Genomic DNA, 27,929 nt, shown 5'->3' with positions numbered 1-27,929 from the left:
TAAAAGAATTTGTCTTTTTTTTTTTTTACCCCATTGCCCTACCCTAGAATTTTCTGAAGAAACTGGAACAATCCTTTATGTGTGTCTGCTGCCAGGAGCTGGTTTACCAACCAGTGACAACAGAGTGCCTCCACAATGTCTGCAAAGTAAGAATAATTTCAGTATTTCTCTAGGCTGTTTCCTTGGCTCTGAGGCACGAATCACCAAAGCCATACATCTATTTTATAAAGACAGTAATTATTGCCTAAAGTACTGAACAGAAACATGCAGCAAGTTTGCATTCAGTGATTGCTGTGTAACCTTAATTTTATGTAATAAAGAGTGCAAGTGGATTTAGCATAGTCCCTGATAGACATAATGAGTGACATTTACCACTCCTGTCATTCCCTTGCATTCGGTGGAATTAAGTAAGGAGCTGGTTTGGTCCAGTAGCTAGATGTTGGTACAGTAACAATAATTTAATTTTACATAGTTACAGAATAAAACCAGATTTTATAATTGTGTAACACTCTTAATAAGAGGTGTAGCGAGAATGAAGGGTAAATACAAGAGAATTAGTTTGTATTATTTGGAGTAAATTTGGAGTAAATACCTTACTATTCTTGTCACACTTTTTGTTTGATAGAAGGGTCACAGAAGTCCATTTGTGACTCATGTATCTTAAAATCTTGACAAGAATCTAAAGAGTTTGGAATCCTATTTGTACTGGAGTTAATTTTGGTAGCACAGGGGTGCAGAGAATCATGTGCAGAATTGTGCATATTGGAACTGTGCCTAAATACCTTGTTTTTCTGCCTAAGAGCCTAGAAGGACTAAGGCTATTATAGCGGCAGTACAATATTCAATAATGTAAGTTTACTGTTGAAGAAAAAATGTATAGCTTCAGTAGAAATTACTGGGTTGTTATGAATGGCCTGCACACACAGAATGATTGTAGCCCCTTAAAGTGAATAAAAATTATTATGAAGGGGTTAAAATTTAGAATTACAGAAACTGGAAAGCAATGGAGAAGAGAAAGCCGACTAGCAACAAACTCAGAAAATACAGAATGTGGTCAGTAAGTATTTGTGAACACAAAATAACATCCAGTTAAAATCGTAAGGAATAGTTTGATATTAGGCTGCTATTGCTGATAAATTTCTGATGTTCAGCTCACATACTTGGGCTATTTGCAGCCTGTGGTTGCATAGGAAGGAGGACAGAGCTAATGCGGGTATCTTAGAGATTGTGTTCCTCTCATTAAGTCTTTAAAGCTAAACTGAATCTCATCTGCTTAGGAAGATGGGGATTCTTACATTAACAACATACCTTCCTGATACTCACCTTCCTCTTAAAATGAAAGTCTGGAAAGCTGCAGCAGTCTCCCTGTGGAGCAAGAAGGAAGCTGCACTGGTTGGCCGGAAGGCACTAGTGGGAATGAAAGGGACATCTCAGTAGTGGTTTGTGTCAACTCCTCTGAAATTCAGTGCCTCACTTCCCAGCCCAGAGCAAGAGTTCTTTTCTCAGGACACTTTAATCTCAGAGGCATCATTAGGCACCAGAGGGCTTGGTAATGACTTCCTTTTTTTTTTATTTTTTTTTTATTTATTTATTCTAGTGGTACAAGGGATGGCACCTTTGGCTTATAGCGATTCCTTAGTTTTTGCTGGTGAAGGAAGCTGTGAGTCTGAAGCACCATTCTCACAGCTCCCTTCTCTGTCCTTGTGTGTCCCAGAGCTGTTTACAGCGCTCCTTCAGAGCCGAGGTCTTCACCTGCCCTGCCTGCCGCTACGACCTGGGGAAGGGATACACCATGGTCCCCAACAAGATCCTGCAGACACTACTGGACCAGTTCTTCCCCGGATACAGTAAAGGACGATGATGTGCTCAGATCCTTCTCTTCTTCTCCCAGTGACTTTCTAGAGAGTAAAGGAGAATAAACATAGGAAATCCAACAGTGGACCAGCTGGCTTGAAGGGACTCAATATATGTCACACTTTGAAGCAACTAACCCTCTGCCCCTCATAGCCATCTTTTTTGGTGTAGAGAGAACTCCAGTTCTGGGCTTTTAACATCAAGGGTAGTTTTGGCCAGTTAAAATAATAGTTTTTGAAGAAAAAAGAAAAAAAAAAATAAAAGAAAAGCCTCAGCTCTTACTGGCCTAGCTGATGCTTAATTTATGATTTGGTTTTTTTTGTAACTACCTCAGGACAGAGGAAAAAAAATCATGGGGATATCAAAGTGCTAGTGAAGTTTTAGCTACACACTGCCTCCTGAATATTAGTTGTGCCTGGTCCACGTGGTTTGATTTACACACACACAAAAAAAAATCCCAAAACCCAAAACAAAAACCCACAAAAAGACAGCAAAAAAAACCTAGAATCAGCAGTTACACCAGCTGGATTAAGGACCAGCAAATTCTGTGGTGTGCGTAATCCTTTTTTGTCTTTTTGTTCTATTATGCTGTATTTTTTTGCAAGAAAAGGCTGATTTTTAGTCTATTTTTGTGAGCTTCATTGTGCTTTTCTTGTATCTTATGCAAGTTGACTACTAATGACTAATGAGAACAATATGAATGCATTGTTGCTGCATTAGTGTAAAGTGATCTGTGTTTTTTGCACTTAACAAGAGTATTCCAAGACACTCTAGTTGTGTAAAAAATATTTCATATAAAAAGAGCCACTTCTGTATTAGTTAAACTGTATGCTTTTAGTAGGTCTTGTATCAATGGCAATACATCTACACAGCATTGAAGGCAGTGCTAGCTTGGAAAGGGTTCAAATCGCGTCATGTTGTGAAATTTTATATACAATATATCCCACCAAAACATATACCTTATTAAATATTTTATGATTCAGAAAAGTCGCTAATTTTTTGTTTTTACTATTATCCACTTACTTTAAAAGATCTTTATATGCTTTTTTTTGCTTTTTTTTTCCAAGTTACTCAGTGCTTTCTTTAGGTGGGCTTGCATAAGAAGCCCAACCTGACATTGATACTCATGGGCTCACACTCTGTAAGAGTGGCTGTTATGTGGCTTCTCTGCTGTCTGCTGAGTGTTTAGGGCATGGGGCTGAAATGACAGCCAGTAGCCTATAAAATAGGCATCTATAAAAGTACATACGGAAGTATGTATTTAATTCGGAGTAATTTATGATCTTGCCCTTAGCATGGTGCAGTAATAAGCCAGCAGCAGTGTGGGTTTTTATGGCAGCAGGTTGAATTGCTTAATGGCTTAGTCACTTTATCCAAAGTAACTTCCCTCTCTCTCTCTCCCATTCTGCTTAGGATTTCATTGGTATCCAAAAACCATAATTCTCGTACTATTTCTCTAGTCATATATGGAAAAAATTGAAATTGCTTACGAGTTATAACTCCTTAGCTTTTTCTGTGATCACTAGAGTAAGGGTTCAGCCTTTGTTCCTTCAGCGAGCTGGTATCTGTGCTAAGCAGTTTGAAAGAGCTCTAGATAGATTCTTACATCCTGTTGAACCTCTGTGTTTTACAAGATGGTAGCTCAGTATTTTATGTGGAAAATTGATGTAATTTTACCTTTGTAATGATCTTTGCATCTGTGCAGTGAGCACACAAGTCTTGTGGCTTTTTACTTGACAGCTGAGTGCTGCGAAGTATTTTACCCCTTCTAATGCCTTTTTCCATTGAATAGCTTTTGATGACATAAATTGGTCAGCCTGAGGTCAACAATGGGAGATTCTCTGCTTTAAATAAAAATAGGTACCCTGATTATTTTTTTAACACGTTTTCAGTGATGGTCACTAGCTAGTGACATGAAACTGCCATTAACAAACATTCAAGTAGCTTGGCGAGACTTTGTGGAGCTAGGCTGACGATGCAGAAAGACAGTTCTTCCTCCCCATTACAAGTTTGGAGTGGTTTTTAATCATAATTTTTTACACTTCTAGTGCTGTATCTGTAGCTAGGGAAAGATGCCTTTTTCAATCTTAAATTCCAGAGTATAAAGTTCTAATTTTTGTCACTATGTATTTAGATATTTTAGGACATAAGTGCAGCTTTCCACATCAAAACTGGTATCTAAGCCAAGATTTCTTTATTGAAATCCATTCCTGTCTCCCTTAACCTGCAGTCTTTGTGTAGTTAAAGCCTCCACTGAAGTCATGCAGGAGTTAATGAAGAAGCTGCAGTCCCAGAGCTTCCACTGTTAACAGACACAGAAATGCAGTACTTAAAACAGTGAGGGCACTGGCCTCATCTCTGTCACTTCAAAGCAAGCTCCCAGGCATGAGTGTGCAGGTAGCCCTTCAAGAAGAGGTGCTGGTTCCAAGGTGGAAACCAGTGCAGTCTTGAGTGTTTTCCCAGCACCTGCTTCCTCATTCACCAAAACCCTGCTTCGTGTGGCTGAGTGAGTGCTCCTCTGCAGGGGTGCTCACTCAACACAAGTGGATCTGCACAGACCAGCTCTCAGGTTCCTTTCAGATGTACTCCTGTGATGTGCACGGTTGGTCTGTGTGAGTGGTGAGAGCAGCAGCAGGTTTTTTATCAGTTTGTCTGGGAACAGGTTAGAAGAGGCTCCAGTTTAAGGCCTGCAAGCTGGCAACTGAGTGACTGAATGTGGCACTGTGTGTCCTGGCAGGGCTTCCATCCCAGGGTGTTGCTGGTGTTCGTGGAGGAACAGAGTTAAAGCTGTTTTTACACAAACTTAACATGACAAAACTAGGCAGTCTGAGTGCACCCTATAAACCAAAGACAGTATCTAAAATAAGATATTTGAGAAACTGTGGAAGGAGAATAATGTGTTGGACAAGCTCCAACTCATACTAAGCAGTTTACAGTCTGCTAGAAAAGATGTTTCATGCCTTCTCCAGAATAAGAGGAGAAGATTAAATGGAACCACAAGGAAAAACTGACGTGATATAGATAAAGTTAAGTTTTTTTACTAATTTAATAAAACTTAACATTCTACCTTATTTGTAAAAAATCAGAGATTTATTTCAATATTTATCTCTGCCAGTATTTTGCCTTGTGTAAAATCTGTTTCTCCTATGGCAATTCTAACAAATCAGAACTCACGCTCTGTAGTTCTGCTTTGTTGGATAAATCCAACTGGAAAGTTAAAACACAGAACATGAAAACACTTAAAATTCTGAACAGTTTTATTAGAGTACTAACATTGGTAGGTAAAAAAAAACCAGTATGAAATCTTAACACTAGCAATGCTAGTGGTAATACATGAAGTAAATTAAACAATCTACTTCATCTTTTTTTACAAAATATAAACAATTACTCCTGCAGTTAATATTCATTACTATTGCCCTATGCAAATTTTCTACTTTAACCATGTCTTCCATGCCACTTTGCAAATAGGGTGTTAATTGTTAAAATTTTACCACAAAACTGACAAAATGCTGAATCCAGGCAACTTCAATGTCAACTGCTTGTGAACAATCACTGTTTGTTTACAGTTAATGTACTGATTGTATTTACATTTTAACTATCAGTGATTCAATTAACAAAGATGGTGATTATCCAGAATATACACAGTATATATCCCCAATCAGGTCTGGGAGGAAGAGGCCACCCTCCTGACAGACTCAGAAATCCAGGCAGCTCACAGCAGGCTTATGAAGATGCTCTCTTCTGTTCAGAAAAGGGAGATTCGTAGGTTTCCATCGGTGGGCACGTACAAACCAGATGCTGATCTCCATAGAGGTCATCAATGCGTGCAATCGTGGGCCAAAACTTGCTTTCAGGCTTTACAAATGGCTAAGTACAGAAGAAAAAAAACCCCAACTATTTTAAATTTTCTGCCAAGGAAATCTACACAGTTGTAACAGACATGAGCAGCCTTAAGAATGACAAATGCTGGGAAAGTGGGATTTTTTTAAAGTGAGGTCATACTGCAATCCATTTGCAGTCCTTGAAATTTAACAAGCAAGTATAACACAGTTGGCAATTGAAAGAGTAGTTAAACTTCAATGAAAATCTAAATATGTCTTCCTAAATGCTTGCACAGAAGCAGTTTCCATGAGATAAAAGAAAACTATGACCCTTTGAGTTACTGCCTTATAGACAGGAACCGAGGAAGAGCAGAGGAGACTACCAAGATCTCTGCTGTAGTTGTAATACATAAAACAAGGGAGCAGACTTCTCAGGTGCAGTTCAATTATTCCTCTTTGAAACACCAAGTACCAATAAAATAAGATGCAATTAATTTTTAGATGAGGAAAATCATTGACACATATATTTAGCTGTTAAGATTGTGGAGGCAATTTTATGTTGTGCTCTGAAGAAATCTGACGTATCCAGCTCCAGGTTGACCTCTGCAGATGTGTTACAGGGGTGTGGCTTGCCCCACCCTGACTGTGCCTCTTGGAGCAGACCTCTAATTGTCAGGATGTGGGACTCTCTACTGGGAACTGCTGGTGCAGTAATGTCAGAACTGAACCTGCTGTTTCCAACAGGAACATCCAATTATCAAAGTGCCAAGGTTTAGAAACCTAGGTTTGTACTTCAAGTGTAGAGACATTTTTTTCCATGTCTTGGGAAACAAAACTAATGCAACTACTGTAGAGCTCATGCAGCTAAAAGCTGAGCAACAGCAAAAACTAGTCTCATGTTTTTATTCTTACTAGATTATTTCATCTCCAACTGGCCCATTTATGCACTAGGATCCTATTATTTACTCACCAGTGGGAATGCTGCCACTTCTCTGGAATAAGGACGATCCCACTTGGAAGAAGTGACACAGTTCAGTGTATGTGGTGACATCTACAAGCAGAAAGACGTGTTAGGACTTGAAGTTACTGAATGAATCTGTAATAATTATCAAATAATTATTGTCTGGAGACTCTTTAGAATAGCATTTATCTGGGGTAAAAAAGGCACATTTAAAAAAGGAAGCAAATCAGTATCTGGTTTGGGTTTGTTTTGGGTTTTTTCAGTTTACCTAAAGATACTACCCAACATTTGAATTTACTTCCAGCTTTTCACTGAATACACTCAGAACTTAACAAGTTAGTACATTAAAAAAGTTGGACAGAACATGAGCTTACAGCAGTTCTGTGCTGCAGTTGCTAAAATAATTAATTATTTTACTGTTAGTTTTAAAGTCATTCCACTCCCCTTCTTAAACTAGATAAATAAGCTGAGCTGATGCTGGTAACTCTACATGGCTCTACGTGCCATTTTACCTTTAGTGGGTTAATTTGGGGGTCCATCCTGCCCTCCTCTATTTCAGCAATTTCCTGCCTAATACTGATCATTGCATCACAAAATCTGTCCAGCTCTGCCTTGTCTTCAGACTCCGTTGGCTCGATCATAAGTGTCCCTGCCACTGGCCAGGACATGGTTGGAGCATGAAAACCTGATAAAGGAGAAATCAGTCACTTGACAACAGAAGACATCATTCACTGACAATAGGTTTTGAGTTAATGCATTAGCTAGCAACTGAGTCACAGAAATTCACCCCTTTCTGTAATCTTCCCAGGACTTTATTGGTAGTGTTGGCAGAATACTGTGGAGGCAAGACCTTAGTTTTTGACACTGACAAGTCATGAATGCCATGGTATTCTTTACAATAGAGTTACACACTGACGTAATGAAATGCTTTAAAACCTTCTCTCTTTGTTTTGTTACTATTCAGCCAAAAGTATATTGTTTCTTTCCAGGGTTCTTTCTCTTTCTGCCGTTCACTTTTGTAGAAGCCTTTTGTCACTTTACCTTCTGATGACAGGCTGAGTGGCAAAGTGAGACAGGTATAAAATTATGCCCAAGTAAACAAGGTAAAAGGAAAAGGTGGTCTCAAATTTTTCCCTTTCTGCTACTACTGATTACAGTTTCTCAGCACTTCCCTTTCAGTTGCAGTGGATTGAACTTAAACTTACACATGGAACTTACATTCATCCCTACTGAAAAATCTATTTAAAGTGGATGTCATTTCAGGCTGTAACAACTGACTTAAAGAGCAGACAAGAGTGGGATTTTTTGGTATTGTAGCTGGGTTTTGGATTGTTTCACTGACTAGTTAGGGTTTCAGCAGCTCTTATGCATATGTGTTAGAGGCAGAGTCTTGCCTGGCAGCCAAAGAATGGCCATGACTAGATTCTTTAGAGCATGTGTACAGAACAAACTGTACCAGGATGGAAATGTTTAAATGCTATTATCCTGCTTCTTAAGATCTTACTAAGTTCTTGACTCCAGCCCTATAATGGAGTCTCCTTTAGGAGACCTGAAATGGTTGTGATATATTTACCATCCATATGAGCAGGACTAGAATGTTTCTCCCTTCCTTTAGAAGAGACTTAGGAAATTCTCACTTATGTTTCTGGTGTTAAGAAAAAGGCTTACCATAATCCTGAAGTCTCTTAGCAAGATCTACAGCTTCAATGTTTGCTGTTTTTTTGAAAGGTCTTGTATCCAGAATGAATTCATGGGCTACATAGCCTGTAAACAGAAAAATGTATGCTATGTTTATTTACTAGGGAAAAAATGAAATTTACCTAACAGTCTATTTAGATTGGGTTTGTGCAGAACCTGGCAAAAAGATAAATTTAAAAAAGCCATCAACTGGGCTAAAACTCAAACCTGAGATATTATCAGGTAAGAGATATACAACTCAGTATTTGAAGACTGGCTCTCTGAGTCGCACATCATATTAAGAACACATCCTTTCCAAGTAGAAAAGGGTGATGACAGTATAATTTACATGCACTCTGAAAAAAAAACCAAAAACCAACTGGATTTGTCAGTGACCCATCAAGATTTAGGTTTTAGGCTATCTTTAACATGCCAGGTACAAGATAATCAGTTCAATGGTATGCCAGAGTAGAGCTAAAATCTGGTACTACAGACTTAGGTTATCTGAATTTATATCCATGATCCTGGATAATCTAGTTCCATTTCACTGCTACATTCTTAAAAATTTGCAACTTCTGCTAAGTGCAACCTTCAGATTTACCCAAGGTGTTGTATTCCACTAAATGAAGACATATTTTGAAAGGCATACATACTGTATTCAAATGTTATTTGGTGTCATTCAGATTAAACAAGCAAAATATTATTCTCTGATAGTTACTCTAACAGATAATTATTTCAGCTCTTATTCATTACCTCTGTCCTGATGCAAGGTTGGAGAGCTACAGCAAGAGAACAAGAATGTAGCTGAAGTAAATTGCAATGGCAATGGATTTCTCCTTCCACTCACAAAGAATGAAGAGTGGAAATGAGAGAAATCTGTTGGGGTTTTTGCCTGTTTGTTTGTGGGTTTTGTTTTGGTTTTTCTGAGGACGTGTGCAAAGGAATGTACAGGCACAAAAATTGCTTCCAATTCTTAATTTTTTGTGTCATCAGATTTGTAGATCTGAACTTTGTTGCTTCTGCTCTTTCTGCTGTTCATGTATCTGCTACTAGACTTCAAGAAGAACAACCTGATGCCAAAGTTTACTTTGTCTTTTGTCATCATTTCATCTAATTAAAACCAGGAATTTTTTCTTGTATTTCCCATCTCAGTTTCATTGCAATACCTCCACAGAAGCAGATGTAGCACTTTATGTCTTTCCTTGTGAACAACATCAAGAGAATTTTGAGATGCAGATCTCACAAAGCATACAAAAAAGAACCATATTGCAAGCCAACTTCTACACTAGGAAAAGAAAGTGAGCTTCAAAGTACAAAACAGGTTGTCTTAATACTTGCCTCTTGCTCCCCTGAAAAGGATTTTGTAGTGCTTCTCTAGCCTTTTAGCCATATAGTTTGCATTTAGTATAGCAATCTCAGAAGCATGTTTCAGACCCTTTGCTCCCATTGTCTGAAAGAGGAATAACAGAAAGAAACACTCTGAAGCAACAAGGTGTGTTTTTGTGCTGGCGAGCATGACAGACAAAATCACTTTAAGGCATCCAGCTAGTTTTAATTCAGTCACCCTGCTATTACACTCTTTTCCACTACACTCACAAAGAAGCACCGCATATTACTTGAGAACAACCTTGGTATACATATTTTATGAGACTGCTTACTGTGCAAGAGTTTCTGCTTAAACAGGAACAAACCAAACCTGTCCTTCAAAATGAGAAGCTCTGAAGCGAATAAGGGAAAGTGAGCAGAACCCAAGATGATGCCATCTGCACACTTGTAAGGACTGCACATCCTATCTGTCACCATCTTTATGCCCGGGGAAAGAGTATCAGAAAGCCTGTGTGCTGTCTGCACAGATGAGCCCAGCAACTCCTCTCCACTTGCTGGTCCCATGTCACAGGTGGTAGATACGGTGCTTTAACAAAGGCCAGAGCCAAAAGAACACAGCTGCCCTTGCTTAAGCACTGCAAGAGGATGGTGCTGGAATTGAGCTGTGATTGAACTTATTCACACTGCACTAAGGAATTAAGTTGGCAAAAGAGAAAGCCAAAAGTGTAAACAGATGACACATTGCATTGTGTCACCTTCACTTAAAAAATTTACTGCAGTTTAAGGATTCTGTAATAGCAAACAGGTGACAGCCACAAGTGACTGTACCCACAGCTGAAAAAACACAGTGGGAGTTACACCAGCTCCTATTTGCTCATTTCAAGCTCCAGAAGAGCTGCTTTACCTGAGGGTGGAAGTTTCCAGGTTTAGAGTATCAAACTGGCTACTCTGACACTGTTCACTATTCCAATTCTTTCTCTCACTCAAAGCTTTAAATATTGCTCAGAGAGACCCAGCACACCCTCTTCTCATGCAGAATTTGAATTTGCACTCATCTCTGTTGGCTGAATACTTCTACACATGTAATCAAATATTTGCAGGCTTATCACTGAACTGCAAGGCATTAAAAAATTACCTAGATCATGACCAAGCTATGACCAAGTCATAGATCATGACCAAACATCCAAAGCCAAACCTAAGTTCAGTTTTCAAATTCAGTGAAGTCCCCTGGAATTCAAGTTCTATTAAACAGATTTTGGAAAGTTAAATTTTACATACTAGTCAAATATAACTACACTGCAGCATACAACCAAAAATGTCCTTGGAAGAACAGCAATTACCAAGAAGCTTTGAAACATGAAAACACGGGTGCTATAGACAGTGGAGGTGCAAGTCTGATGGTAACTTTCTGCTTGTGTCCACTTGTCTCAAGAATTATTACAGAGTAGAGACAGAAGAATCAAGCAGTCTGCCTGCCACCCTTTCCTACTGCAACATATAGCAATAGGCTGCCTTACAGAAGTATACACACCTTGATATACACCCAGGAAATTGGCAATATAGCACTGGAACCCCAAGGTGCAGCACTGACAGTACCCAAAGGACATGCGTCCTTATCTGGCTGTACTTTGATGACAGGGTGGGTAGGCAAGTAGGGAGCCAAATGTTTCTTCCTAAAACAAAACCAGAAATTTTAGAACTTAAACGTGTGCTGTCGCTCTGTTATGATTTCTAAACAGTTTCAGCAGTAGCTCCTCTTCACCTTCCTTTCAAATGCAGTCTTCCAGGAAGCCTGTCTTCTTCAACAGAAGGCTTATTAACATAACTGTTGACAATGGAGGATGGCACTCAGTTGTCAAACTATAACAAAATACTAATGCAGCTATCTGAATCAAGATGATTTTTCAAAGGAGAGCAAGATTATTTTCTTTTAAAGGAATATGGTTGCCCTATAGGATAGATTCACAGAGTTCATGTACCACCTCTGCATTCTGGACTACATGCAGTATCAGTCATTGAGGTCCACAGATCATCTCTGCATTTACACAGAAAACAGACTGCTGAGAGAGGTCTCCCATACACACTGAAAGACCAAGATAAAAGTCAGGATCTGGGAATGCACATGAACCTCACCATGCATGAAGTCAGTGCACGACTACTCCAGAAAGGACAGAAGTTTACAAACAACATTACTCCTCCCATTCATGACCCTATACTTAAGTGAACAGCCAACTATGATTCACTGAAGGATATTCTTTAAAGAAAAGGCTAAAACTGGGATACTCACACTCCAATTGGTCCCATTCCAGGTCCTCCTCCTCCATGGGGAATGCAAAAGGTTTTGTGAAGGTTTAAGTGAGAGACATCAGAGCCGTAATCTCCAGGACGACACAGACCCACCTGTGAAAGGAACAGTCTGTCTCAAAACGTTCTTTACTAGCCATTTTAAGACCTATTATTTCATTCAGGGAAAACACATTGAAAAAGCTGCTACACGTTTTTCCATTTCTCTTTAATGTGATGCAATACAACCACTGACAAAGGTAAGGGAAACTAAGCCAATTTCAGTGAAGAACTCGTACATCTTGCAACACATTTCAGGGCCAAATGGGGTATCTGATTTTTATTACTCTTCTTTGAAACCCCATCTTATTCCCCAAGCACTCTGCAATTTTATGAGGAAGCTGTGCTATGATCTGAACTGACTACTGCTTTGTGCTATTTTTATTTCAAGGAAATGTACTCTCCTAGTTGTAGTAAATCTGCCTAGGAGATTTTGTACCTGGGCGTTCATATTTGCTCCATCTAAGTAAACCTGGCCCCCATGTTTGTGAATCAGGTCACACACATCTCCGATTTCCTCTTCAAACACACCATTGGTGGAAGGGTAGGTGATCATAATGGCTGCCAAGTTCTCTTTGTGCTTGTCCACCTGGTGGCAGGGACAGAGAAAGCAAAGAGGTTCACTGAGGCTCCTAAAGCTTCTTAAGAGAAGACTCTTACAGATACATGTAATTAAGGTCATGAGGAATTTTACAGGTGAGAAGCAAGTCAATCAGCAGATCGTCTGAGTTATTTATAGTCAGCAAGAGATGCTGAGGTCCTTCATTCAGCAGTGCTTATGGAAAGAGAGTGTTTTCTCCATATATCAGAACTTCACATCAGGGAAGAAAGTATGGTATTGAAAGGTATTTCTGAGACTTTAAGATGAACCAAGTGAAACATCTGGCCTTGAAGGTAAAGCAATCTAATGACCATTCTCCTACTTTCAGCAACACCATTCTATGGTTACCATAAAAGCCTGCTCAAATACCTACTTTTTGAAATCTGTCCTGATAATCCCTTGGATGCCCAAGATTCATCTGCAACCAATCTACTCAAAAAAGTGAAAAAAAAAGCTGCCTAGCAATACCTTCTCCAGCAGACACAGCCTTGATGTTTGCTAACCAAAGGCTAAAGGGCACTTTCAAACACTTCACACTGATGAACACGCTTCATTGATTTCAAATACTATAGACTAAAAAGGTCTGCTATAGAAGAGCCTACTGTGTAGAAAGACTCCCTCAGCCACCCCTGCACCAAATACCCTGATTTTAGGGAAATCTCACAAGTATCACACTGCTAGTGTCTAGGTGAGCAAAAAGAATATGAAAGAATGACTTATCCTTTTCAGGTCTGTATTCATTGTTACTGCTATATATTCTCCCAAAGAAAAACCTGGTTTAACTGCCAACACTATAACCTGTAGAGAAGGACAGTTCCTGCCTTGAAAAGTAAAGGTAATTAAATACTCACCATTGCTTTTAAATGACAAATATCAATGCTCCCATTTTTATCCACTTCAATTGGCTGAATCTTCATCCCTGCCATTTGTGCACTTGCTGGATTTGTACCATGAGCAGATTTAGGAATAAGGCAAACCTGAAAGGGAAAACAAACCAGGAGCTAAAGTGTAACTTTTAAAAAAATCTTAAAGCATTATGGTCTGTGCTCAGCTGCAACTCAAAGTTTTCAGAAGAGACCCTGAGGGAATGCTTAGTGGCAACTTGCCACCTTCATTGAAAGACACAGCTGGTTTTTTTTTTTCAAGAAAATTCAATCAATCAATTACCACCACCTAAATACTCATTAGGAAAATTTATTGCATAAATCAAATTTAGGGCTGCAGTTCCAGAATATTATTTGAGGCACTCACATATTTAAAATGTTTTCCTCTCATCACTCTTTAAAAAAAAAAAAAAAAAAAAAAAAAAAAAAAAAAAAAAAAAAAAAGAGAGATTAAATTTTCCATATCTATAATGACTTGAAAGGATAAACTATCTAATTCCAAATTTTAACTACATCCTTAGCTGAGTTCCAGAGCATTTTCTTCTGTATTATGTTCAAAACAAAAATTTAGACTGAAATATTCAGGCTATAGCTAGGAAGTTTTCATTATTATTTCATTATTATTATTTCAATATTATTATTAATGAAATATTCATCATTATTTCATTATTATATAACTAGGAAGAGGTCGTTTAAAAAAAAAAAAAAGAAAGAAGTACTTTTACTTAAATGGGCATACATTCTTAGCATGGAAAATTGAGTATAGAGCATTTTCAGACATTTGCTAGAAACTCCACCCCTTCTAAAGAAAAACACACCTCTAAAAAATAATCCCTTGCTTCTGTTCAATGAGGATATTGAAACATATTGTGTCTGTTGTGATTCTCTTGGAAGGATTAATTTAAGTACTTTTAAAGTTACTCAAACTTAGCTGCACTGAATCTCTGACAGTAAGGCAAGAGGAACTGCGTGATGGTCTTTACCTCATGTTCCAGAGAGATTCTGATACAAATGCTAATTGCTGTAAAAGCTATTCCAGGGTACCAACCCATCTGTCTCAGCACCTGGATATCTGCTCTTCAGGCAGGGAGCTGCCAGTGTTTTACTGTGCAGCTGTGCTGAAGGGACTGGCAGGGATCCCAGCCCCGGGACACACTGTGGCACATCTGCAGTCATTTTAGCTGTGTAGCAGAAACATGAAGTGCATCTAGATTGCCACCCTGTCCCCCTCGGTTGCATCTGTAGCTGCTGGGTGCAGAAGTTACTGCTGAGGCGACCAAGGGGACAAGATGTGAGCTGTCAGATCATGTCCATACTTTTTTTAATCACCAGAGGGCACCAAATCCAAGAGAGGATGCCTGCAAGCACCTTGGTCTGAGGGTTTACACTCCTCCTCCAGCCCAGGAGAAGGGGGCTTTTCAGTTCAAAAGCCAACAGTTTGTGGGTTTCTTTTTTCTCCCCTTTTTTCCCCAAGATTATCCTGATTTTATTATACCATTTGAAATCTGCTACGTATGAGTAACTGCAAGTAGCTCACAGTTTCTTCTGAGCACAGAAGGACCACAGTCACTCACAGAAGCAAAAGGATCTTGCACAGAATGGGAGAAACTGCAAAATATACATGGAAAATCAGAAGATAACTGTCCAATTGAACAGAGTTTCAGCCTAATTTCACTTCCCACCAAGAAGAACTACTCACAAAACAACGTGAGTAATTGTAAAGAGTGGATGACTTCCAACAAGTACAGGGTGATCTGGATGCAGCAAATGCACAATGGTCTACATCAATTTTAGGTAGTTTCCTCACACAAGGATTATAGTTCCAATGAGGTCTGGACAACAACTCCTTCATTTTGAAAGGGCAAGTATAAAATCAGGTTCAGAAAATACAGGTATTATTGCACTAATGACTATTTTTCCTACCCTTTAAAGCCAACTCTAGGGGAACATCATTATGTATCTCATATTTCAAAAAAATCCTCATGTGGCCCCAAGAAAGATTCCTAAACTATTTTCCAGTGGGCTTATGAGGAGCAGATGATTAGTGTGTAGTTTGTAGAAAACGAGGCTGAAAGGAGACCTCATTGCAGTCTATTGCTCCATCACAAGGGGAAGAGATGGGACTGGCATAGATTTCTTCACTCCTGTGACTGAAGACGGGACTCAGGGAAATGGTAGGAAGCTGAATCAGGTCTAACCTCAACCTGGAACATTACAAATATCCATGCTAGTTCCCTAGCATTTCAACTTACTCATAATTAGCTTATAAAAGAAACACACACTGAAACACCAAATATTCTGTTAACATAAAATCACCCAAGACACTGAAAGAAATGATAGCATAGTTTAGAAAAGAACCCACTGTACAAAGTAGTAGCATTCAAAATACAATATAATGGAGCTAGACAGATGTAGAATATTAGACAAGAATACATTTCTTAAGACACATCTGAGATAAATAGTTTTGAAGCTATCAACACTCAGAAGATCTTGCAGTGTTAGCAGACAAAAAAAGCAACTGCACTGAAAACTGGAAAGGAACTAGTGAACAAATTAAAAGGAACACAGAAGCTCTGAAAATAACCAAAAATAAAAGATGGATGTTTTTCAAAATGGAGAAGTAGCTGGAACCCAACTAGGAAGAAATAAATGAGGATGGATAAGGATAAAATAAAAATCTCAGAATTAATACATGATACACCAATTGTGAACAGGTCATCATCTTTCAAGAGTGAGAGGGTATTACATGAAAATATAAGATGAAAAGTTAAAAAATGAACAAGTATTATTATTTTATGATACTGGGAGATAAAGCCAGAAAGCATTTCCTACAAGATACCATAAACATCAGAAGCTTCCTCATAGGAGGTCAAGTGATCAGGTTTAATTGTAGAAAAATGTATGAGCAGTGCCTTTGGATTCCTCTGCATTAGGAAAGCACATATATATAAAAGCTGGGGCTGTGGGCTGGATAAAGCATCATTGAACACTTGCTTTGTCCTTGTACTCCTCATCATAAGAGGATTCTATCACTCTGCTATAGACCATTGGGAAACTGGATGCTGGGACTGACAGACTTTTGGTCTGGGCTTATCAGATTGTTTTTTAATCACAGACATGCAGTCAACCCTCCAAAATCCAACCTGCTACCATCAACTTCTCATATTTACGTATGTCAACTTATTTCACTTCCAGTTAAACTTACACCTAAAACCTATGATTAATGCAGCCTTTCTTCCAGGCATCACAGATTTTACAGGAAGCACCTAAAGGAGCATTATTAGTTTCCCATTTTGCAGCTGTAACTGTCTAACAATAAATGCAAATAAAGAGCTCTCTTTAAAAGAAAACTAGAATTCAAATTTTCTAGTACACAGTACTAGTAATAACTCTTCTTTGGGACAAAATTACAGCTGTACCCACTCTCTGAGGTTTACAAGAACTCTTTTTTCAGGTTATAATGGTACAGCTGAGGAGTGACTCTTTGAGGTCAAAGTTTCAGCTAGTTCCTGTAGAAGACAATACAAATCAAGCTTTTAGACTGTATGTTACCACCTGAAGATGATCCTCAATTAATCAAACCTGATCTGTTATTCATCTTTAGGTTTTTGTAGCCCTTGTAAAGCAAGGTTACCTCCATATATCCAACAGAATTTTGTCTGAAACAGTTTGAATGGACAGGAACTGGACAAAGAACTGTTATTGCCCAGTTTCTTCATAGGCATGGACATCTGGGCCTAATCACAACCCACTGAAGATCTGAATCAGTGTTTCTGCTCATGAGTAGCCTGTATGACAGCTTCAGTGGTTTGGTCATGTTTGCACCTTGATCATTAGCCCATTTTAAGTTTTAGGCCTAACCCTGAATGTCCTGATGTTTAATGAGCACACTGAGCTGTGAATAACTCAGCCAGGCCAGGTCTACCCAAGTCCCTTGAATTCTGGCAGCCTGGTCTACCCACTCGTTGATGTGGCATCACTCATTGGTGTTGCATCTGTATAATTTGTACCCTTATAGTAATACTTTCTACCTGAGCAGTAGTGTCTTGCCAGAGGGCAGCAATCCAGACAGCTTTATCTCTGTGTTGTCAACTGGTCTGTTTCCAGTGATATAGCTATTCTCACAGGGCATTTGTCACCATGCATGAGTCAGTGTTAACAGAGTACTAGCTCCTTTTCTTATTCACCTAGGGTTAACTTCTCAAACTGGTTTGACCAGCCTGCTCCTTTGATAGCTTTGACAACTCATTGTGCATGACTCTTTACATCAGCCTTCCACTTGTGATGGTTTCCTACAACATAACAGGATCCACTGATAAAAAGACCATACTGCTTTTCACCTTCTGATAGCTCATGGTGGCAACCTCCTGGAGTAATTCTCTGAAATTCATGCCTTCTGATGAGTTCATGATCACACCCTGGAATTCTGGGCAGCTACAGTTCCCAAACCAAGCCTGTCATATGACCAACAATAGCCACTTACTTTACGAAGGTTCCTCTGAGCACCCAGTAAAGTACAGGCAACTCTGGTGTCAAGAACTCTGCTTCTGTATCCATGACTTCTAAAGTAGCTCCATCACACACTGCTAATATCTCTTTTTTTTTTTAGTGCAGTGGGCCTTGTATCCTCAATACCTTGTGTTTTTTTAGGTGTTTTCTGTCAAGAGGATCCAGTTGAGGCTGTGCTACCCAGATGCAGTGTAGACTTTGTTTCTCAAAGTTGGTCCCACTCAGATGATGGGCCCATGACCTGTGTCCTCTCTGATCTGTTTCAAGATGTGTTTGCTGCTCAGGGCCACACTCAAAATAGTTTACTGTAGGGTCACTCAAGGGAGGGAGCTCACAGGCTGACTTTACCCTGGCATACCCATTCTCCAGTAATCCACAATGCCTATAGAAACCTGTGTGCCTCCCTTATTAGCTGGAGAGGATATAGTTATAGTTATGGTTACAAATTGCAGCCCCAGAGGTACAACAAAGTCCATCTGGCTATTGTAGTTCCAGAACAGGATCTCTTGTTACTCCTCCATCTGGCAATGGGTCACAAATTCAGTCCCCCAGGGACTGATATTTGGCTCAATGCTTTTCAAGATCTTTGTAAGTGACCTGGATGTTGGGATCAAGAGCACCCTGAAGTTCACTGATGACGCCAAGATGCGTAGAGAGGTTGACAGCCCCGAAGGGAGAGTCACGCTCCAGGATGACTTAGACAGACTGGAAAAGTGGCCAACCAGGAACATGATGAAGTTCAGTGTGGAGAAGTGTAAGGTCTTGCACCCAGGAATGCATAATGCAGGAGAGCAGTTCAGACTGGGATCCACTTGTCTGGATGTACTGGATGGCATGCAGATCTGTGGAAATCTGTTTGCTGTTCAGGTCACTGCAGACCAGCAGCTGAGTTCTTTCCTCACCAGGGATCCAATTGCTTCAATAATTGTCAAGATCACCCTTGGGGGGACACATCACACCCAACAGGAACCACCTCCAGTGGCTGCAGATTGTCAGCTCTCTTCTAATTTCTCTGTTGATTACCTGATCCCTACACCAAGCAATGCCAGCTGCTGGACATCTCAAAAACTCAAACCCAGAGCAAACTAGGATCCACACACTCAACAGCAAACCAACAATGTTAGACAGCAATATGAAACGGTTTTTGAGAACATAGAAGAACTCAGGAGCCCACACAACAGAGCTGGACTCAAAACTGCAGAGATGAGGAAGATGTGATCCCTTCTGTCTCTACCAAGCAGCTCATACAGCACAGGAACAGCATCACAGCCAGGGCTGTATCCCAGCCCAGGAATACAGGCATTGCTTTTATGTTTCCAGCACAATGAAATACTTTGATAATCAGCACAGGAAATAGCTAGACCCAAAAGCAGCCACGAAAAAGCCCTAAACTCTAAGACATAGTAGGAAAGGGAGTAGGCTCTGTGACCTACATGAGTGCCTGCCAATAAGAAGATGCTCAGATCAAAACTTCCATCACCACCAGCCCCACATGAGGAGGTGAGGTTACCAATAGCCAGACACTCACACAGCTGCTCGCTCACTCCTGTCTCCCATGGGACAATGGAAAACAGAAGTAAGGTGAAAAGGGTCATGAACTGAGAGAACAAGAGTTTAATAAGGAAAACAAAAGCTATGTATGCAAGCAAAGTAAGAAGTGGAATTCATTCATTACTGACTGTGGCCAGGCAGATGTCAAGACACCTCCTGGAAAGCAGGGCCTCAGCACCTTTAATGACTTTTGGGGGGGAAAGAAAAATGCCATGACCACAATCTCCTCTGCTTTGTCTTTCTTTCCCTAAGCTTTTATTGCTGAGCATGCTATTATACAGCATACAACATTCCTTTAGTCAGTTTGGGTCTGATGTCCTGGCTGTGTCACTCTCAAACTCCTGCCCACCTCCCTCCTGTCAGGGGGGAGAAGGGATGAGGCAGAGTGAGAAAGAGAGTTTCTGTGTAGGCCCTGTTCAGCAAAATTCAAAACATCCCTGTATCAACCCTGCTTTAACCACATATCAAAAGTGCAAGCACCATATGGGCTGTTACAGGGAAAGTTTATTAACTCCATCCCAGCCAGACCCAGTACAATCACCCTTTGAAGAAGTCATCTTTCCTCATTCCCACTGTTTATAAAGTCAAGGAAGACTTCTAAGATGGTATCCCACGACCCATGAGGGAAGAAGGGAATACTGAAAGCCTGTCACAGATGAAGATACAAAACCCAGCTGCTCCCTAGGTGAGTCTCAGATGTTGAATCAACTCTCCCCACTTCTCACCCAAAGCTCTCCCCCACCTGAACGTTGACACTTACAGATCTGTGACGTTCTCCTTTTGCATTTAAGTAAGCTTTGATTGCAGCCAAACCTGTGTACTCTCCTTGGGCTCCACTGCAAGAGGAACACAAACTGTTACACAAACCAGAAAGTGCCAGCTCTCTACTGCAACTTCAAAGCTGTCCAGCCCTAATCCTTCTCAGTGGCTTCAGATAAGTGCCAGCAAATTAAAAGCACATCCCATGGATTAAATTCCAATTTTCAGGCATGCTCTGTTGCAAAGAGCAGATGAAAACAGCTGTGCCATTTTATGTGCTTTTACTACCACAATAAATCCTTTGGGTGACTGAAGTGATCCTTATTTCTGCACCCAACAGAGGACTACATACTATCTACTACATACTACAGAAAGGCAAAAAGTAATAGTGAAATGCCTAGTAAAGTGTACACAGTGAAACATAAGAACTCTTTCAGTGACATCCTAACTGTAGTGCAAGTCCTTGCTGTTCATTCTCTATAAAAACTACTAAAGGACATCAACAGTCTACAGTAAAATTCAGCTCTTCTTTATTTATTTCAGTGAGCATGTAGATCCTAGGCATTCTTCAGTCACACCTAGTATTACTTAGTGCACCAAATACCTGTTTCAACAATTATTCAGTTGCCATCTCATACAGCTTATTCCTATTTCCAATATTTAATTTTAGCTTACAGGAGGATGTCACTAACATCACTATATTAAGCAAGCAATGGTGAATTAATCAGCCCTCATAATGAGGAAAACACATGAAAGTAGATCAAAAGAGAAGACAAAAGCAATAAATTTCAAGAAAAGGAGAGAAAACTAAGGTTCTGCTGTTTTGGAAACAACAAATCTTGTTTTCATAACCTTGCATTCAAGGCTTCCCTTAGACAAATTTAATTTTAGGAACTTTTTCCAGTTTTGACTTGCACATTTTATTTGGAGTTAAGTTTTTGGAATCCTGTTACGGAGCAAATTTTTAGAAAAAAATTCCTACCTGTTTGGTTGGAAAGAGATTTTGTCATAGCCAGTAATCTCACATAGGTCTTTTTCTAAATCCTTGAAAAGCTGTTGGTACCCTTGAGCTTGATCCAGAGGCACAAAAGGATGGATGCTGGCAAATTCTTTCCATGTAATAGGCTATTTAAAACAAACAAACGAGAAACCACATGTGCTGTAGCGAAAAATTCCATGGAAAACTCTGGTTTGTTTTTCAGCTGCTCTGTGCTCAAATAAAAATCAAATGTTTATTGTGCAGCAAGATGTTTTCACCCTCACTGTAAGATGTGGCCTGGCTGAACAGAAAGCTTTGGCTGGAAGTCAGGAATAAAAACAGAATTTGTGACCTCTAGGAGAAGAGGCAGGCAGCTCTCAGGGGACAAAAATGTTGTGAGACTATGCAGGATAAAAAAAGTAGAAGGGCCAAAGCCCAGCTACAACTTAAATCTGGCTGCTGTTGTAAGACAGTAAAAAATTTTCCTACAAATACATTAGTAATGAAAGTAGCACAAAAGATTATCTCTACCCTATATTGGATACTGAGGGGACACCTGATGATAAGGGATGAGAAGGCTGAGGTATTTAATACCTTCCTTGCTTTATTCTCTAATGACAAGTTGTTCTTGGGGGTACCCAGTCCCTTGAGCTGGAAGGCAGAGATGGGGAGAAGCCTTAAGTACCTATAAGCCAAGAGTAAATGGACAGCAACCTGCAACACACACAAGTCTATAGCGCCACCAGCCATAAAAATGAAAATATCTGGAGACTCCAGTTCCTCACCTGGGGAAAAGCAATGGCATCCTGATAAACATGGAACTGACAAAGATTCATGAGTCCCACAAGACTCTTTCAGATTTCTGAGGATTTGACTGTTAAGATTTGGGAAGCACACAGAAGTTAGTTACTGCAACACTGCATGAGGGAACAGGACTGTGATAACTAATTCCCAAAATTATTCTCATTATTTTTTTCACAGCAGAGTCTTTAAAGCCACTCACTCTCCTGCTGTTGTTGCACTCCTACTGCACTCTTCAGAGTTTTTTTCCTAGTGGAAAAGGAACTGATGATTCCAGCTGCTTCTGAAACTGCCTCATCAGTGGTGCACTAGTCCAAACACAGTCTTCTCTACAATGACACTGGGCTAGGTGAGTTTATTCATCTGGGACTCAAGACAGAGTATTAATGCAACTTACTGTAAGTTCAGCTGAACTATTGAGCTTCATTGTGCAGGACCCCTAAAAATATAAACACATGCATCAGTATTTATTGAAATACATAAATATGTATGCAATCTCCTAATTTTTTCTCTTTTTGGTAAATACCTACCAAAGGAATCATGCTGTGAACAAGGGAAATATCTTTGTTTTCTAATCTTTTCATGTACCGCACGATATTTGTCTCAGAGTGATAGCTGGAGAACACAAAATGTGGTGTTAAAGCAATCAGATTAGCTGTACCAGCTGGTTGATCTGTGCTCTAACATAGGAAAAGCCATAAGCAAAGAATTAAGACTGAGTATAGGTTTTAATGTATACTAGGGACTTCTTTTCAAACCAGTCACATTTATGCTTGTTAATAGTAATGTGAATAAAAAAGCCTACAATCATACATTCAGAAATGCTAGTAGTAAATATGGAATATAAGGGCAGTACGGTAAGTCTGCTGATACTATGTCCTCAAGTAATAGCTTGTACAAAGAAAAAACATCATCCATGTGACCATGAGCATTGCTTTTCTCACTTCAAATGTGAACATTATCTAAAAACACTACTACACAGATTATATCAGAGTATACTACATAGATTATATCAGCTACAAAACTGTCCTCAGTTGACTCCAGTACCACTTCTGAAAGGAAACATTTTCAGATCCCATTGAGCTATCAGATTTATAGCCATTTCACAAACCTGTTGAAAACTTGGTGTGTCAAGAATTTGGAAGTTCTCTTAAATGCTGTGCTAAGGATGCCTTTGGTTTCCTCACCCATACCCTCAGCAATTAGCTCCTTTGACACAAAGAAACAAGAAGTCAAATACTTTCAAATAAATTTCTCTTTTCAGACAACTTCCATCAGAACTAGTTAACTACTACCATCCGTTCTCAAGATTCAATCAGCTCTTAGGCAAAAATTTTTAAAAAACTATTAGCATACATACACACATGTATCTAACACTACATTAAATTCAAGTACTGATGTCTTAGAAGTCCTCATCTTGGAAGTATTACTAATTATTAATGAGATGGAATGAAATTTGCAGTGGGAGAAATGATTTCTAACTATGTCATAACACTCACAGAACAAAAAAACGCCTGAACGAGGTCTCCAAGCTAACAGACAGGACTGTTGAAACCGTCCAAAAATGGCATTACTTGTTTACATAAATAATTTTTATCTGTTATCATCTTTTTCTCTGAGAGAGAATCTGAAAATCTCACAGTACTTAACAAATGATCTCTTATGAAAACCCAACTGCCCCAAGAGCAGTTTTGCTTTTCATTAATCTTCTGAAACATTCTGATAATTTAATTCACATGATCTATAGTCTACTTACAGCTGAAGACTCACAACCAAAAATCCATAGTATGTCATCTAGGTCTTTCTCATTTACAGTTTCATCAAGTGATACTCCAAGCTATAGACAAAAGCAATAGTAGTTAATCAAAGCTCTTGATTCCAGAAGCATGGTATATTTGCCCTAGTCAAGAAAAAAATATTCCAGAAGAGTACTTTTACTGGAGGTAAAAAAAAAAAAGAAAAAGAAAAAGAAAAAAAAAAAAAATCAACCTATCCAACAGTACCTAAAAGTAATTTTGTGTAATAGATACATAAATTTATTTTATTGACATAAAAATTTCCAGTTCCTACCTTTCCCCTGTTAAACCATCCAAGCCAGATTACTCACAAGCTTCAGGTGACCTCACTTATAATGTTCCTAAGTGTTTTCCATTTAATAGGAAAATTGTCCATTTTGCTAGACCATCCCCCTGTCCCCATTCCATTTTACAGAACAAAACAGATTTTGCCAAAAGTCCCTAGTGCCTACCAAAATGTGATTTAGACTTCAATCTGTCTTTAAACACTGTCACAGGACCTGAATTCTGGAATTCTGGAAGCCACCTTGCATTTCATCATACGTTTTAGGGTGTCTCCGCTCCAGCCTTTAATGGCATATGTAACATGAAAGAATCAGATAATCCTTTTAGTAAAATTGTTTCTGGAAATTTGGTATACCACCTGACGATTTCATTCTTTATATTGATAATTGACTGATGTACCTGACCAAATGACAAGAAATCCTGAACAATTTTGTTCTGTTTAACACAGACAAAGAAATGACAAATGGATGACAAAGAAACTTAGTGCAGAAAAAGTCATACTACAAAATTTCTGAAAGGTTTAAGGAGTTGCTTACCTTGCCATCACTATAAATCCGAAAATTTATCTTTCTAAGAGCTGCCCTGTCCAAAACCTCTTTGACTGAGCATCCACACGTGACGGTCAAGGTATCAAAGAACAGATCATGATGTAGTCTATGACCAGCTCTCCTGAGACCTATAAAAACAGTAAGTTAATTCTATTAGATACATACTGTAGTGTGTGCTTACACAGTACTTTACTGCGATCAGCCTCGAAGTTAATGCTTTTACATATTAAAGCAAAATACTCCTCTTGTGTACAAAGCAGCAAAATCACCAGCTTCTTAGTTCAATGTCGCTGCACATGAAATTTATCTAAATCAGATTCAGACCTAATTTAACAATACAGACTGAGTCTAGGGAAGATCCTTTTGATACATCACATTTTAACATACAGTAGCAGAATATGAATGCACTAAGGACAAAGCCACAATACTGGAAAGAAAAAAAATATTATATAGATGGATATTAGCCATCATGGAGCTCACCATAACAAAATTTAAGAACCTTATTACTTTTCATAGCACCAAAAGTTAATTTCAGCTGAACTTTCAAATGAAGTACAGATAATTGTAGCAATCATACCTCAATTCCCCATGCTCCAGTTCTGCATAGCTCCTTCTGACAGCAATGGTAGTCATGTCAGTGAAAAAAACCAAACCTACCAGACCACATAGTCCAGCTGCAATCATTATTTTTTACTACAGATTCTGTGCTTTCAGTCACCATGGAAGCTGGAATTCCAGTGTTCATAGCAGGTATGATTCTCCATCTCAACTTAAATGAAATGTTCCTATTTATTTAATCTCATTTATTACTTATTTTTGCTACATTATTAATATTCTGTTCAGAGTTCTGTGTGCAAACGAGTAAAAGCCCAATAATTTCAGAACAGAGCTTGCAGCTGGAAACCAGCATCTGAGCCTTCTCATCTAAAGACTTGCTATTTACACTTTTGTCAGTTTCCCAAGGAAACAAGTAATGCTTGTAAGGTTGTACCACACAGATATCTAATTCTTGAATGTCATTTTCAGAAGAACACAAAAACACTAGCTATGAATTTTGTATTAAAATGTTCTCTCTGGAGTTGGGAGAAAACACATAAGTTGGCAAAAAAATCCTTCAACTTTATTTAAGAAGATCTATTATTTAAGAAGGTGTAAGGATTACGAACAGTTTCTGCAAACATTAAACACTCACCTTCAGCCAAGATTAGGGTAGCATTGTGTACTCGTCTTGCAATATGTCTTAATCCATCAGCCCCATGGTATACACCAAACATGGCTGCCATGTTAGCCAGAAGAGCCTAAGATCCAAATACAGTTTACATTACTATTTTTATCATCATCATCATCATCAAAGATTACTTCAGTTAGTTTAGTGGACAGTTTCTTTAGCACCCAAGAACAACCACATAACCCCAGCTGATTTTATACTTGATTCCATGTTGCCTACAAAATAAAAGTTTGGGAAGACAAAATACTTTTATGAAACTGTAAGCACTGATTATTAATTCTTTGAAATTTAACTGTGTCAGAAATTAACATGAACTTAAATTCAACTACTGCAACAAAGATATCTGAAGACCTTCAAATAAGCCTAGTCTCATAGTAAACTCATTGTTTAGGACTGGTACAAAACATTTATGGAGTATCTCATGTGTACTAAATAATAAATCTTGTTTTAATACTAACATACCCTCTACACAATCCAACACAACACTAATAGCATTACCAGAGTATTGACAGGAGAAAAAAAATTAGGAACATGTCTAACAGTGGAGGCATGCTCAAGGTAACAATTTTGGTTCATTACTTACTCAATCAAGGTATTTTCCTGTAAAGATAGCTCTTTGGCAATGTAATCATTTTGCATCAAATGACATAGACAAAAATATAAGTTGTTACAATTTGAATAAGTAGTTTCAGAATCTAAAAAAGGCTATTTGTATCTTTTTGCCTTGAGCAGGCAATTTCAGACCACTAGAATTTCTTTCCATTTTATTGAGAGATCTGTTTCATCTGTAACAAACACAGCACTACTCAGCAGCATCCACCCTTTGAGACAGATAGACTCATGACACTCCAGGAATTCAGGGCTTAAGCCTATATTAAAGCAAACACCTCTTCTCAAGCAGGGTTCCATTTTTTAAAGGACTCAAACATAAACACCAGAATATTTCAATGGCATTAATTTTTCTAGCAAAAACTCTCAGAAGTAGAGCTGACCCAAATTACTGCAAGGTTAGAACTATGATCTCATGGTTTCAGCTGTGCCTTTCCACTGCTGACAATAAAGCATGACAAATTACCTGTGCTGTGCAGATGTTGCTGGTAGCTTTATCCCTCCTGATATGCTGCTCTCGTGTTTGCAAAGCAAGTCGATACACTTCCTTTCCATTTGCATCTCTAAGTGACAAGCAAAAATGTTGCTTATTTTACTTTAAAATTACAGTAATTTAAGATTTTGGGCTCTCTGCGTGCTAACCCGAAACCAGTTATATATCCTCGGAGATAGACAGGTGCTTGAGAGACCAGAGCATGAAGTCAGCAGTGACATCAAACAGAAATTGAGACTAAAGTCTCTAGAACTCTGTTTCTGGCAAACAAGTCCAGTCAGGTAAAGCACACAGTAAGTCTTCTAAGCATACAACACCAAAATTTATTTGCCTTAAAAATCCTACAAATTATTGCAACTTTTTTAACTGAACCCAGAACTTAATTTGAACAAACACTGAGAAGGCAGCACCTTTTCTAACAAAATCAACTAAGAGCATGTTGAGGTCTTTTTCTTAAAAAAAACCTGTCACACAAGGTTGTACGTGAGCACTGAAGGGGCTTGGATGAACCCATTCTTTAAAAGGGCATTTTGTAGGGTTCCTAACATGTTAGAAGTGGAGGGGTATGAGCCAATCTATGAAAACCTTCCAGTGAGTCACCAAAATAAATGAACAACATATATATACTTATATATATATGTCTACGTGCAAACGTGGGGATTTGAATAGACAACCTGACTCTAGTACTTGTGTACAAGTCTTATGATATTGAATAAATTTTTATTCTAGCATTTGTTTGGGGCTTTGACTATACAGTTTAGGTTATCATCAGTCCTTCCAGAGGGACCGTGACAGACTGGAGAAAAGGGCTGACAGGAATCTCACGAATTTCTATGCCAAAAATACATAGTCTTCAAAAATATAATTAGCAGTAGTTCTAATATTCCTGGTTAGACATTTCATC

At 38.8% G+C, this 27,929-nt stretch overlaps 2 protein-coding genes across 5 annotated transcripts in view; one reads left to right on the top strand and one right to left on the bottom strand.

Annotated features, from left to right (window-relative positions):
- Window positions 1-2,827, top strand: part of UHRF2 (ubiquitin like with PHD and ring finger domains 2) — an 84,279-nt gene extending 81,452 nt beyond the window's left edge. Inside the window, exons 15-16 of one of the 2 annotated variants that reach the window (XM_030467559.1) lie at window positions 48-146; window positions 1,715-2,827. In XM_030467559.1, coding sequence (XP_030323419.1) covers window positions 48-146; window positions 1,715-1,861 — 246 coding nt within the window. In that variant the 3' untranslated portion in view covers window positions 1,862-2,827. The remainder of the gene's footprint in view (window positions 1-47; window positions 147-1,714) is intronic. The other variant, XM_030467560.1, reaches the window with a different exon arrangement.
- Window positions 2,828-4,962: 2,135 nt separating this feature from the next.
- The window catches only part of GLDC (glycine decarboxylase), a 44,380-nt gene continuing 21,413 nt past the window's right edge, over window positions 4,963-27,929 (bottom strand). Inside the window, exons 8-25 of one of the 3 annotated variants that reach the window (XM_030466869.1) lie at window positions 26,999-27,095; window positions 25,888-25,993; window positions 24,684-24,823; window positions 23,823-23,903; window positions 23,178-23,275; window positions 22,597-22,681; window positions 22,464-22,505; window positions 21,269-21,411; window positions 20,288-20,363; window positions 13,435-13,560; window positions 12,422-12,571; window positions 11,927-12,039; window positions 11,171-11,312; window positions 9,652-9,763; window positions 8,305-8,400; window positions 7,149-7,321; window positions 6,646-6,726; window positions 4,963-5,721 (exon numbers count right to left, since the gene is read on the bottom strand). In XM_030466869.1, the coding sequence (XP_030322729.1) occupies window positions 5,578-5,721; window positions 6,646-6,726; window positions 7,149-7,321; window positions 8,305-8,400; window positions 9,652-9,763; window positions 11,171-11,312; window positions 11,927-12,039; window positions 12,422-12,571; window positions 13,435-13,560; window positions 20,288-20,363; window positions 21,269-21,411; window positions 22,464-22,505; window positions 22,597-22,681; window positions 23,178-23,275; window positions 23,823-23,903; window positions 24,684-24,823; window positions 25,888-25,993; window positions 26,999-27,095 (2,005 nt within the window). In that variant the 3' untranslated portion in view covers window positions 4,963-5,577. The remainder of the gene's footprint in view (window positions 5,722-6,645; window positions 6,727-7,148; window positions 7,322-8,304; window positions 8,401-9,651; window positions 9,764-11,170; window positions 11,313-11,926; window positions 12,040-12,421; window positions 12,572-13,434; window positions 13,561-20,287; window positions 20,364-21,268; window positions 21,412-22,463; window positions 22,506-22,596; window positions 22,682-23,177; window positions 23,276-23,822; window positions 23,904-24,683; window positions 24,824-25,887; window positions 25,994-26,998; window positions 27,096-27,929) is intronic. The other 2 variants (XM_030466872.1, XM_030466871.1) reach the window with 2 other exon arrangements.

Source organism: Calypte anna, chromosome Z, assembly GCF_003957555.1.
Source record: "Calypte anna isolate BGI_N300 chromosome Z, bCalAnn1_v1.p, whole genome shotgun sequence".
NCBI classification, from domain to species: domain Eukaryota; kingdom Metazoa; phylum Chordata; class Aves; order Apodiformes; family Trochilidae; genus Calypte; species Calypte anna.
The sequence above is the reverse complement of the archived record's forward strand: the minus strand, read 5'-3'. Positions and strand labels throughout refer to the sequence as shown.